Consider the following 14,712-nt stretch of genomic DNA (forward strand, 5'->3'; position numbering starts at 1 on the left):
ACCTTTGGATTCACTATACTCTATTTTTTTTTCCATCTGTCCACCCGCCTGTGGTGTTTGCATATGGTAGTACTGCATCCCGGGCTTTAGATAGTTACGCTAAGTGTAAGTTGTAGGTAAATAAAAGGATATCTGGGTGTACATTTGCAACTGAAAAGTGTTTTAATAATTTACTGTATGCGAATTACACCGTTAATATTCGAAATAGGATATTATTATAATTGTTGAATGCAAGCTGAATGTAACTATCTAAAGCCCGGACGCAGTGTCACCATACGCAAACACCACAGGCGGGTGGACAGATGGAAAAAACCCGAGTATAGGTGAGGGAACGGGCAGATCCATCTTACGAAAAGTGATAGAGCATAAAAGATCAATAGATATGCATCAGAGAGCTCGGAGCCTTGGAGAATTTCGGGTACTAGCCATGCCATAAATTTTAGCAGGGTTGAGCAGCTGGACCTTCTCTAGGGAAGAGATATTACGACGCTAGTCGATAACTTTTTTTTTTTATACAATGCCTTTCTGTTACCTTGTTGTAAAACGGTTCTGAATAATTTATTAAAGTCTTTCATCAAAGAAACCATGCACAAAATAAAGGAGAAGAACTCTGCTATAACTTACAAGCTTGTTTATATTCATTTTATAAAGATTTGAATGTTATTCTAACATTATACTTCCTAGTTTTCATATTCTGACTTTTTCTTTCGCATTCATATTCATTCAAACAAAAGAGCTTATCAGTATGTAGATTTACAAAGAATATTGAAAAAGACTAAAAGTTTATTAAGGGTATGAGCCCTGTTTCAGTGAATTCTTCAAACATATCCAGAAATCTGGGTCTCAACAAGGGACTCTCATCAACCAGTGACTTGACACGGGCCCAGAAATCATTTATGGCTTCTTCAAAGTCACCACTAAATTCCGAAATGTGAGGCAATTCTCCTGTCTCGAACAGAACAATCGGTACAATCATCATAGCAAAGATGGCGCCAAGAATGTTCTTATCCCGAAACTCCTCCATGAGTTCTTCCTCACTGAAACTCATCTCGAGCCCACCAGCCTGGACTATGTCATTGTAAGCAGAGAAGTAAGTCCTCATGAAGTCTTCAAGGTTCTCCTTCCTAACTTGGTAAGCCACACTTGAATACAGCAGGTAGTTCAGTTCGGAGGCGAGTGTGGCATACCGACAAGCTTCCAGATCCACCAACATCACTTCCACAGGTTCTTCGTCTTCGTACCTGTGGGAAGAAGAAAAAAACTGACTTTCGGAGTTACATACTCTGGGTCCTTATGTTCACTCTGTCAACTGAAAATGGGTTGTAAAGTATGCATTTATATTGGAAGCAATATGCAATTTGGCAAGCTTGCATTATGGAGTTTAGCCTTTCTTGTAACTGGGTCGACCTAGCGATTATTGCACCATCAATTAAGACTAGAGATAGTTGCTGTAAAATCTGAAATTAAAGGAAGTATCTTAAAATGTTACACTAAGAAGTAATTATTGCGGTTACAATCAAAATTTTTTTTAACTGTTTATAAATGATTCACCATAATCACTCATACAATACTGCATTTGTTCTTTCATATGGCTGGGAAAATTCATCATTCTGCTATTTGACTGAATGATTTCCCATGAATTCAAAGCACACCAATCAAAACTAGTCTGTACGAACTTAACCCATAGCCAAGACCAGCAGGTTAAGGCCTTAAGTAAACCGAGCTGCCTGTGATTAGCAAGCTAGTCAGTGTAACCACACTGTAGCTAACAATATACCCTGGTTAGCAGATAATCTCGGAACTTTCATAGATGTTAGACTTTAATGTGCATTCATGCAATAGATACTTGTTAAAGCTGAAGATATAATGTAAAATTCTGGATATTCACTGTTAACTTCAGGAAGCTGCATGCCATATGTTGCTGGATTCTAGTGAGCAAAGTGTTGAACTGCTATATGGTTTTGTGTTCCTTAGCATCTGTTTCTACTTTGTGCTCACTGTTTTTGCATCACTTTTTCTTATATATTTATAAACAGAATATGTATTTCTGAGAATATCGTAACATGATGTACATTGTTCTTTATTTAGGGATAGTCACTTGTCTTTCTTATTTTCTTTGAATATCTTTTAGTGAATTGGATTTTCCTGTTTTCATGCTCCCTAATGTTAAATGAAATTAGCAAGCAACCCGTCTATTCCAAACACCTAACTAGACAAGTCTTTCTTTAGGTCTATTATATCTACAATTATTAACAATCATTGGGCGTGAGATAACATTTTCCGAAGTACATCATTATACTAATTTTTGAATGAAAAACTATTCATCGAGTAGTCCCTTAAAACCTTTTTTCGCCAATGCCATAAACCATTGAAACGGTTAATCTGGGATCCAGCTGAGCCTATCGTGCAAAAATAGGTTTGGACCTGACGCAGAAAGATAGATTTTCACCGTTATTTTCCCATTGAGACACAATAGTCACAATAATTCAGGGGCAACATTGCCAAAGTTCCTTGAAAACTTTGCTGTTATCACAAAAAGAGGTAACTTTAGGACGTCTATGCACCAGTTTTGTTCAGTTCACTAGAGTAGGCAAAAGGTTAATTGAAAGCGTTACTACTTATTTTATCTATAATATAAAGAAATCATTAACATGTCAATTAAACAACTAAGAAAATTTCCGTATTTTGTTAACAATACTTTCTTCCCATATTTTAAGCTTATGAAAAAATATTGGTGGTATATTTTTTCCGTATTGATGATGTCTTTTCGTAATTTTAAGTTTCATGTTTTGCAACAGATAAGTCATTTTACTTGTGAAAATGCAGTATATTTACACTGAAAAGTTTAGCTTTTCAGTTGACCATGCACATAACATTACAATATCTGTTGTGATTATAGGCTATGATAAAACTGCCATTTCCTTGTTTTCTATAATAACTGATTTCTTAGTTCCTATTTTGCAGCTTAGCTCCATATGTATTCTTTCGATTACGAAATACTTTAAATAAGAAATTCTGAAAAGCAAATTTCTAACATTTATTTCACTGCTATACAGTAAGTTAGTTTATTATAGAACGGAAATTATTCACCACGGATGAAGTTCAAACGTGAAATATGAAAAACAATAACAGAAGACCCGTTTTATCATTGGAATGAAATTCTTTCCAGCTTTATTTACGTGCATCTTCACTAACATTAATGTATCGTATCATCGGATTCACTGCGTTGGGGAACAAGTAGACCCATCTTACAAAGAGTGACAAAGCTTAAAAGTTCAGTTGGATATGCTTCAGAGAGCTCGGAGACTTCGTACAAACGAGGGATATTGGCCATTGGAACAGCGCTGAGCTGTTTTTAAAAATTAATCGCCCACACAAAAGGGTTTGTGGAATACGCCATCATCATACCAGACTAGCAGCAGGTGGGGGTTAATGAGGACTGACCCCTTATAGAAGCTACACAAGGACGATTTCTTTAACCCATGCTATTTCTGGCTTCAGATCCGATAGATATTTACAATGAAGATATATATAATTTTTTTTCAATTTCCAAGTAACACCAAATAGCCTTGATAGCAAGTCATCTATTCAACTGGAGTGCTCTTAAAACCATGCTGCTGTTCTCAACAAAGCTGGTATGTATCACTAAGATGGCAGATCATATCAAAAGAACATATGTGACGATGCCATTATGGCATCTCTACAGTTTCCCTGTATTGGGTTGTTAGCAGGGGCCTGTGGATGTTATTTCACATGAAAATGAATCAGCAAGTACAAAAATTATTTTGGAAGTACTGTTTCTTCAAATCCTTGAACATCTGTATGCTTAGTCAATGGCTTCTGACAATTTTGAGGGGTCTTCAGAGGTCTTCTTTTGGATAGTTAGTATTGTCAACAGAGAATGAACTGCCAGAACACAGGTGGTTTCGTCAAATGCCACTTCTGTGAGAGAGTTCTTGATCCCTCATTTGTGGGCAGTATGTAATATGTGTCCATCACATCTGGCAATAAAGGTAGTTTTGAGAGATCAACAGGTTTTTTCTGGCATTCACTTGGTGAATTTTTTAACCCATTAATTTGGCTAAGTAGCTCCATATCTCGGAAATGAAAGTTGGTTCTGTCAGATGTCAAGTAGCTGGTAGCAACAGAACAGATAACCTAACCATTGAAGAGAGCTTTGGAGCAGGTATGTGTCCCCAGTCACTATGTACTACAGTGTACTACAGATTATTCTGTTACCATGAAGGTTGGCCTACGTTAGTCCTTGAATTGCCAGGGTTGACATGAAGATCATGTTGTGTCTACTGAGCCAGTGGAGAACAACCTTGTGCTCATGAGGAAAAGAAATTTAAGTCGAACTAGGCAGCATACTGTGTCTGTCACCGGTTTCTTATGTTAGTAGGGCATGGTGACATTTAGTCCAAAAGTTACCAGTCAGTTTATGTGAGAACCATACCGGGCTACCAAAGAACTCCAAGGTCACCATCCTAAGGACAGTCATACACTAGATTCTGTGAAACACCTGACTTTTTTCGTGGGATAATGCCCGGTTTCATATGAAATGTTGATAGAGACAAGGCTACAGAGAAACAGATAAAGCTAGTGATGCAGAAGCACGTTTACAAGGATGCTCTGTGATTTCCTGCCAAACCTGGTAGCTAAATCTGGGTTTGGCAACAAAGTATGCAACTTTCTGCTGTCAAAAAGGCTTTATCTAATAGTGGTTTATAAACACACATTGTATAAAGAGCCAAAGCTGTCAAACCTTGCTATTTGGGAGGAAGATGCACTCTGGTATCTTAGAAAAGCTCGTGAAAAAAATTCGAATGAGAGGTCTGATTCAACATGCTAAGATTTTAGTGTCAAAAGGAAAGTATTAAAAAAAGGGCATCTATTCATCAAGGAAAAAAATCAAGTGCATAGTAGCATGTAAACACAAAAAATTCCCTTGTTGGAAAATATATTCTAATCAGCTTGACCACGATGTGATTTTGCATTACAGTGGTACTTTGCTGATAATTGTTTAGCTATTTTAGAATGGAAACCGTATGTTTAATGTATTATGTAGGCAAGGGTAACCGTATTGCTATGTAATGAATGATATTTTATATCTGAAAAATGGTGGTTTGATTATGTAGATGTCATAGCAAATTTTATTGTTTCATATTAGAGGATTCTTGTCCCAGAAAATTATAAAAATGGAAAATCGAAACCAGAAAATTGATATATCAGTGTTAAGTGCTTTGACAACATTGAGCCCTTGGTTCCTGACTATGATTTGTTTACATTTATATTTTTGCCTCTTTCATAGATATATTTTCAATTATAGATATCTCCTAAAAGTGGTAGTACAAGAATAACACAATACTCAAATATCATAAATCAACTAACCTGAAGAGAATGTTGTTACTCCAGCAATCCCCATGACAGATGCTTCCAAAGGTATCGCTTTGCATTTTGGTAATCATATCTTCCCGAAGATTTGGTCTTAAGCTCTCAATCCATTCCAGGATTCTCTTTTCCCCACCAGAATTTTTCAATATATCTCTCGCATGGTTCAGGTAACCTTGCAACATTGGCGTGAGGACCTCATTGGCCTCTTCCCCTAAATTCAACCAGTCTTGCAAAGTGGGGTAGTACTTTTCCTCCAGAGATTCCTCGGGAGATTTTTCTTGCAGGAGACGTGAAGCCGCGTGCAATTTAGCTAATTCTTTTAGCACCAAAGTAACGTGAGCAGCGTCTAAGCCTTGTCTTCTGTCGACCATCTTAAAGCCACGCTCCCGTAAGTCCTCGTAATATGCCCGTTCCTGCCCTTGGTCTAAATTAACGTGGTAACATCTGGGTAAATTTAATGTTTCTATTCCAGCTTCCTCCAGCACAGAGTTTAGGTCTGGAACAAGATTTAAGTAGAAATTGACCTCCTTTTCAAAAAGGGCATGGGTGATTGATTCAAAGCCCTCCAGTTTCCTACAAGGATTCACTTTTGTAACGTAAGAAACCTGTAACTCCTCGTCTGCCATGGAGTACGTCACTTGAATACTCGTTACAAAGGTAGAATAGTTGTCGCCAGTTTTTGTGAAGTCTACCACTTCCCATGAAATGAGTGCAGCTTCTTCTCCTTTGTCGCACAAAAGAGTTTCTTTCACGTCCTCCTCTGCAATCAGGCTCTTCGGGTCCACCGGGTCATCTTCGGGTGTATCCCCCACTGTTCGAAGAAACGGAAGAATCATTGAGAGTGATCAAGGTTTTCGTTTAGAAATGACGGTAAATATCCGCAGCTGAAATCATGATACAAATGGCTGGTGGTGAGCGTGAGTTTTCGAAGTGACAAATAGTTTCAGTCATATCGGCTCTAGATATTACCCATCATCCAAAAAAAAAAAAAAAAAAACTCTTTTCTGTTGAGAATTTGATAGATAAGTGGGGCCAACATTCTATGCCTGCCAAAGGTATTGTTGGTTCTTGCTTAGTGATGACCAGATACGTGTCTTTACGCAATAAAGGGAATTGGTAAAGCAGTTCGCGTGCAAGCAACTAAGCAAATTTAGTCTTATTTCGTGCTCTACATCAAAATGATATTTCCATATTAAATTTGAGATCTTTAGTTCGAATTGTCCTTGTTCATTTAATTGAAAGACTAAAGAAAAGTATTTTTACTATATAAATAGTTATTAAAACTCAGCATTTAAAAACTCCAATTTACTGTTTTTTTTACTCCAGTCCTCTCTAAGCAGTCTTTTGCTCTTTACATCAATCTGCAGTGTGCGTCAAATGCTCAGTTCTGTATTAATGCATTTAATGTTAAAAGTTATATCTAGTGTAGTAAAGCATAAATTTAAAGATAAGGCCTCATTATGTTATTTTAATGAAGCTACAGTAAACATATGTTGCTATCTTTTTATTCTCTCTCTCTCTCTCTCTCTCTCTCTCTCTCTCTCTCTCTCTCTCTCTCTCTCTTATCAAGGTTTTATTACTTCCACTTGTACGTACCCTGCCTATCGCCTGCCCACTGTGGATCCCATTCACGTCTCTTCTGGAACTTGACCATCGTCTCAAATCGTATCTAAGAAATTAATGCAGTGTGTGTGAGTGGTGGGGGGGGGGGGGGTATGCTCAACACTGGGATAGACCTCAGTGCAAAACCAATAAATCTTAGAGCAAATGACTAATCTCAGATGAAGCAGTTCAAAACCCTGCTCTTACGCTGATACACGTTGGTTTTTAATTAAAGAAGTAACCTCAGAAATCTCTCGGTTCTAGCGGTGAAATAAGTTTATTTTTAAGTAACATAAGTATTTTTACAAAAGAAACTGTACCATACGGCCTATACAGCATCCAATGTATTTAATCACAAGTTAGCTGATAACGTTTGACGTATTTTTAGTTAGAAATACAGCCTTCCTGAAAGTGTAGGATAGGGAATGGCACCACTCCCTCCCTGGTGCTACAAGATCCCTCCCTGGTGCTACAAGATCCCTCCCTGGTGCTACAAGAATCCCAATCCCTGGGGCTGATAACAAGGATCCCTCCCTCCCTTGGGGCTACAAAGTATCCCTCCACCCTGGTGCTAACAAGGGATCCCCTCCCCTGGGGCTACAAGATCCCTCCCTGGTGCTACAAGATCCCTCCCTGGTGCTACAAGATCCCTCCCTGGTGCTACAAGATCCCTTCCCTTGGGTGGGGCTACAAGGATCCCTCCCTCCCTGGGGCCTACAAGATCCCTCCTTCCCTGGGGCTAACAAGAGCCCTCCCTCCTTCCCTGGCTAACAAGGATCGCCTCCCTCCCTGGTGCTACAAAGGATCCCTCCCTGGTGCTACAGGATCCCTCCCTGGTGCTACAGGATCCCTCCCTGGTGCTACAGGATCCCTCCCTGGTGCTACTGGGAAACTCGAATGACGATGGACTTCAACACCATTGCTATCATAATGTCGCCACAGCTCTTGTAAAATATTGCTTAATTATTCGTCTAGATTGGGAACCCCAAAACATGGATGGTATAAGACTATAACCTAAATTTTTAACAATTACTTTGCGTACTTTCTTTGACAATTTCGACTAAAACGCCTTGCAAACTGAATTCGTGACTATTCGGATAGCTCTAAGGATAATGGAACTGAAATCGTAGTTGTTATAAAAGATTCCTTTACAGCAGACAGTGTAATTTATTTGAAATTGGAACTTAACGTATTATTATAATTAAAGCTCTAATGGCCTTGTGAATAGTATAAATAACTGAAACTGCGGATGAGCCCTCTGTGCAAATGTGAATCTTGCTGTGGTAATTGTCTTTTCTTCTCTCGGGAGCCACCCTTTGTGGGGAGGAGAGCCTTAATGTTAAAAAATAATAATAATGATGATAATGATAATAATTTCATTTGCAATTTATAATTTGGATTTTGAGTCTCTTAAGCTACTCGATGAGTCTTACCACTGAAGATAAATCATCTTGCCTGTAAAATGAATGCAGATCAAAACCACTATTTCTAATTGAATTTAGTTTCTTTTCTTAGTTAATGACTCGGTTTCTTCCCCACTTTATAAAATCTATGAAGCATATTGCCACTTATTTGTTACCATCTCATCTGAATTCATGACCTGAAATGTTGAATTAAGAATTCAGTTACCAGACATATCTAATGTTTATATGCAGTACCTTTCATCTTTATCAGCTTTGACCTGATGTCTAATTTTATTGCTCTGTTATTTTGATGAATGTTTTGAGAACCTGAAGGGGGCCCTTCACCATAATTATTCGAGTGTATGATTGTGTGTGTGTGTGAGAGAGAGAGAGAGAGAGATTTTAATTTTCTTATAATTCTCTTATCTCGTCTTTGTTTTTCTCAATTTTACTGAGGGAGATTGGTGGTTTGTTCTCTAAGTCTTATTGAATATTATCAGTGATATTAGAAACTGAAAACAGTAAATCATTCCCGTATGAGAAATGTGCAACATTAGTTAAAACACCAAAATAACACTTCGTGCATTTCCGGGGTCTCTTCACGGAGTGTATGTGACTAATTTCGGTCCCGTTCTCGAACCCTCACATTTCTTTCTTTTTTTTTTTTTTTTTTTGTCTGTACAAGAAAACTATAGTGTCGGCTTCGTCTGTCTATCCACAATTTTCTCTCCACCCTCAGAACTTAAAAACTATTGAGGCTTGAGGGCTGCAAATTGGTATGCTGATCATCCATTCCTTCAATCACCAAACATACCAAATTGTAGCCCTCTAGCGTTAGTAGTTTTTATTTAATTTAATGTTGAAGTTAGCCATAATCGTGCGTCTGGCAAAGCTATAGGACAGACCACCATCGGGCCGTGGCTGAAAGATGCGTTGGCGCGGCTCATACAGAAAACCCGACTGCTCCGAAGAAACTGCGGCGCATTATTTACTTGTTTATTTTTGGTGCTACTTTTGTCCCATAAGATCTTCAAATTTATTCTTTTGGCGTTAAGCTTCGCGCATTTCTTTTTTTTTTTTTATTTGAGATACGGCTTAAACGTTCACTTTACCTCTCAGTTGTCCTCTGATACAATACTATTCATTCTTATGTTTCCCTTTTTCGTCTGGAAGTCATTTTGAAAATTGCTCTTAAAGACGGCGATAAAGGAAAAGCAAAATGCAGTGTCAATTATACGTTCTTAAAGATGACGGTTCCCGACATGATATTTTTCCAGACTTCCATCGTTTGAACAGAAATCCATAATACTGCGTTGCTTGAGTCTGGTTTAATCAATAGTGTTTTCTGGTTCTCTGCAAAATTTATATTTGGGAATATTCTCTCTCTCTCTCTCTCTCTCTCTCTCTCTCTCTCTCTCAAAGGATGACCTAACCCTTATCTAGCATAGACATGGCTCAGAAACGCGATGTGTGAGGAAGGAAAACGGAAGATAGGAACGAGTTCCATGACCTCTTACTGCCTTATTTAACCTTTGTCATTTTGCCTGAATAAACCTGACTCTCTCGTAAGGATAATATAATAATAAAATCCGAGCGGATCTTTCTTTTTTGTCCGGCCCGGATGAGGTGAGGTAGCTAGGGGATAGAGAGGGTAGGGGAGACATGACGGACAGCGCCGGGTTCCAGGGGATCTTCGCCTCGCCATCAATCACGTAATTAATAATCAATAATAATAATAATAAGTGATGGCTGTCTAAAGAATACTGCAATCACAAGACTAAATAATTCCGCTTCACTTTCCAATTAGTTTTGCAAATGAATGTGGTAAGGATAACAATAATACTGTTATTCGTTGTATGCAAAATGAATCATTCCAGATCATGCCAGACGCGGTTGCGTGACCGTCTCCAGTAAATCCCGTTTTCTAAGAACGCAGCCATTAATATTCTAAGTATCCTGTAATTTGACCGACTTTGGAAAATTCGTGCTATCCATATTTTATCGCGTTTATGCTTTTAAACTTGACGACTTTCCGTCAAATCCATTGCATGTGTTTGTTTATCAAATCTGTTTGTCTATTTTCCATTGCAAAAGTAAACGTAATTATATAACCAATTTTGGTGTGTCTGTAGATCGCCATACTTGTTTTCAGTGACCTTTCAGCCTTATGCAGGAGTGAATAACGCAATTAAATGACAAATGATGTGCGGAAGTCGCTATATTTTCTTCCTTAATGTTCTTTTTTTGGTCTTTTAAACTCCTTGTCGAAAGGTTTAATTATTTTGATTGTTGGTGATATTGCAAGACTAAGGAACAGGGATTTTTTATCACTTTCGTCTATGGATGCTTGCTATTGGAGAATGATAATAATATAAATCTTTGCCATATTCATTATGGTGATGATTTTTGCTTTTACGCCCAAGGGCCATAATTTCATTTTCAAATCTTTATTTTTCTGCTTGGGTTACCAGAACACCCCTTGTCATAAGGTAATTCTATTATGATGGTTGAAAATGAGTTGCAAATTCTGTGTATTAATGAATAGTGATGAGATTAACCTTCCGTACTAAAATTAATTCCGATGAAAAGGAATATTCTCTTCATGGAGGGAATGAACTTTCAGTGAATTTTGTGCGGTTATTTAAGCCCACAAAACTGAAGCCTTGACACTTAGTACCATCGTGGTTAGTACAATCGTCCTGTGGGAATGAACAAATTTTATTCACCTCACTAATTCTTGAGGATCTCAATCATTTTCCACAGTACTACATTTAAATTTAATCTTGACGCAAGTTGAGAAATAAGTTTCTCGGACTATAATTTCGTAGTAAGGTGTGCCGAACAGTGCTTAATTGGTTGACGAAAATTCTTTTCTTCACTGTTTGTGGTGGTGCTGTGTACGTTGCTTATAATGCTAATGATCAAGTGCTTTTACCAATTGATCTTAGGCTATGTCAAGACATTGTATAACTACTCTTATTTTATGGAAATTTGTACATTATTTTTGTGCTCTCTCTCTCTCTCTCTCTCTCTCTCTCTCTCTCTCTCTCTCTCTTCCTTACCTGACAGTAAATATCTGCATCTGATTTCAGTGAATCTCATCCTGATTGGATGCCAAACTGCTCAGCAGCCATCATAGGTTTTATGACATCGGCTGCTGATATTTACCGTTAGCTCCAAACAATCAAAGTTACAGTGTCAAACTAAGCTAATGAGGATGCGGGTCAGGATGAGAACAGCTGATGTATATTGTCACTAGTGGTTCAAAACTTTCGTAATACCTCACAGTCAACACCGGTGTCATTCTGACCCGTTTCGCGCATTTATTATTTATAATTCACTCGTCCTATCCGGCCTCAGAAATGGAGGCTCCATCATAAAAAGGAAGCCTCGCACTGCACACATACACTTTCAAACTCAAATTGCATGTTATGTCTAACGTACTTTACGAAAAATGTTTCCTCTTCAACTTACGGGTTAAACAATCGGACGTTCTGCCACCTGTGAAAAATCAAACACATTCACACCAGACGAGTTACTAAATAATATCTTCGAAATGTATACATATGATTGTCGCTTACTGTCACGTGAACGTCGGCCTCCTTTTATTCCAGATCGATGAAGAAACGAAATAAATAAGATGGTGTGCGTCGCTGCAACTAAGCAAACCTGAACTGGCTCTATAGTCTAGGCTGTTATGTACTTAGACGTTGGAATGTGTGGCAGTGGAGGGAAGGAATGGAGGAATTGGACACATCCCCTCCTTCCTATCCCCCTCTCTCTCTCTCTCTCTCTCTCTCTCTCTCTCTCTCTCTCTCTCTCCACCAATTCATCGATTCACACGGAGGAATTATTTGTGAATTATTCAGGATTACCTCATGACGCCCTCAGATGGTATGTGCGGACACGTAAGCTTGAGGTGGAGACGAGAGAGAAGGATTGATCCATTGATTTCCGAAATAAAGTTGGCGTCGTAGCGTTGTGGGTCAATCAAAATAAGTGAGCACCGCGAGAGAACGAGATTGTTACGTCTGTGCATATTCAACCATTATTTATTGAAAATTCTCGCGACAAAGATTCAATGAAACGGCGCTGTTTGCTTTCAGTTAAAATTAACCATAATTACCTCTATCATTTTCAAGGACAGTGAGATCCAGTTCTCTTTGTGTTGGCTCTCACTCCTCCTTCAGCATTCTGTGTCCACGGTTACAGCTGTTTACAAAGAAAATGGTAACTGCTTTTCTTATTTCACCCCGGCCCTAGGACTGTATCATTGCAAATTTCATCAGTTTGATCAAAACAAACTGCTTTTCGTAGCTCCTCTGAAGTATGATCTTTGGTAAGGACTAACAAATTCGCAAGAGAAAACGATGTCTTACATTTTTCATGGCAATATAATTTCATATCAGACGTAGTGATCTTACCAGCCAAGTTACAGCGCTAGCTGGATAAGAAGCATGGGCAACCGCCATCTACTAGAACATTATTGATATATATTAATATATATATATATATATATATATATATATATATATATATATATATGTGTGTGTGTGTGTGTGTGTGTGTGTGTGTGTGTGTGTGTGTGTGAGTGAGTGTGTGTCTGCTATGGTATTATTATAGGCCTGTACCGAGGGGGGGATGTGTCGGAGGGGTCGAACGACCAACCCCCACCCAAAATTTATGGAAACCCATATTTTCTCTGACTATCCTTTTCACTGAACTGTACTTACAAAGTAATGAATAATAATCTTTTGTTTTTTGAGCAAGTCTTTTTTTTTATAATTTATTTTTATTAAACATTAACATCATTCTTCAGTAGTAGGAAATACAAGAGTGTTAGAAGGAATATAATATATACCTGTATATGCAATTACATTTAAAGAGGAAAAAGACCCCCCCCCCCATAAAATAATTCTGGGTAATCACTAATAACAGAGTGTTGAATCCAGGAAGCAGGAACGAAGTAAAGAGAATAGCGTCATCTGTATAAGCATTAAGCTTGTTTTCAAGGCCAAACCGCTTATCCTACTTATAATGTAACTAGTAGTGGACTAAGAACTCTAACCTGAGGAACGCCAGAAATTACTGTCACCGTGGTTCCCACCAACAACTAATCTTTGCAGTCTGTTTAATATGAATTCAATATAACCTCTACAAAAAAAACTTTCCCCCCAAACTCCCATCTGTCTTAATATGAAAACACTCAAAGTTACTTTATGCATTGCACCCTAACTTCCTCCTATAAAAGGCATATTTAAATAATCAAACAATAATGTTTTACCAGCAGTATTATGATTTTGCTAAGTAGCAAAGCTTGCCTTCAAGAATCATTTTACTTCAAGACAAACATAAGCTATTCACAAGTCATTTTCCCTGAACTGAAGCGGACACCGAAAAGTTACCTGAGTTGATCCTATTACATACTTTAGAATTTCTTGTAATTCTATATTTCCAGTAATCTTTGGTTTCTGGAAAACCAACCTCCTTGAGCTCTCCTATTGCTTAACTGGACAGTTTCTGTAAAGGTGTTCCTGTCACGGAGCTACTCACAAACATTATTTTTCCCTTTTCATTTATGCTGCCCATGCTCATCTTGACGTGAGTTCACTGTTACCTTGATAATGACGCATAATCTTTACATTGCAGAAACAAATCCAATTAGGTATTTATTACTTGTATCTTAAGAGAGATTGAAAATAGGATTCGAACAGTTTCCCGAAAGCTTTCTTTGCAGATGTATCTTTAAATATAAGTACTAACTACATATACACCAAGCCCGAGAGGAGCCATTATTAAGCTCAGAGGTCTGGATAAACTAATCCTTTATACTAATAGTAATAACTACATATATATAGCTGTGGATTTGTTTCTCCATTTCAAGACTCATGCTACTGAGTAAGTCTTAATTTTTACATTAATGTCAACCTACATACAAAGAACTGAAAGGAATTATTATGTACAAGAATGCCGTTAGCTATATGAATCTCAAAGTAAATCACAATCAAGGGATAAAATGATGATACCACCGTAGATGACTTTTGCGAAAAACAAAAGAACTCCTCTTTCATCAAAGTGATCTTCTAGTGAAGCAGTTTTTTGTTCCACTCACAGACGTTGCGTTCCGACACCGATTCCCGTCCTGGTTTATTGACTCGGCCTTCCATCCATTGATTAGCTTAAAGGAAAGTCTGGCAAATCTTATGTGAACCTGGCTGAGTCAGAGCGTTTGGGCCTGAAGTCCGATGGAAGCTATTGGTAGAATTGATATTATGTTACCCCCCACCCCCACTCTCTCTCTCTCTCTCTCTCT

The 14,712-nt window shown here is 38.0% G+C and overlaps 1 protein-coding gene across 2 annotated transcripts; it reads right to left on the reverse strand.

Annotated features, from left to right (window-relative positions):
* Nucleotides 1-608: 608 nt before the first annotated feature.
* LOC135225483 (uncharacterized) lies at nt 609-12,114 on the reverse strand. 2 transcript variants are annotated; one of them, XM_064264787.1, is made up of 3 exons: nt 11,981-12,114; nt 5,392-6,205; nt 609-1,241 (listed from the first exon to the last, which is right to left on the reverse strand). In XM_064264787.1, coding segments are annotated over exons 1-3 (1,281 nt in total). In that variant the 5' UTR covers nt 11,982-12,114; the 3' UTR covers nt 609-775. The 2 variants fall into 2 exon arrangements, with proteins under 2 accessions (XP_064120857.1, XP_064120856.1); XM_064264786.1 differs by lacking the exon at nt 11,981-12,114 and having other exon boundaries at nt 5,392-6,291.
* Between the last annotated feature and the right edge of the window lie 2,598 nt (nt 12,115-14,712).

The sequence above is a fragment of the Macrobrachium nipponense genome, chromosome 13 (genome assembly GCF_015104395.2).
Source record: "Macrobrachium nipponense isolate FS-2020 chromosome 13, ASM1510439v2, whole genome shotgun sequence".
NCBI lineage: Eukaryota > Metazoa > Arthropoda > Malacostraca > Decapoda > Palaemonidae > Macrobrachium > Macrobrachium nipponense.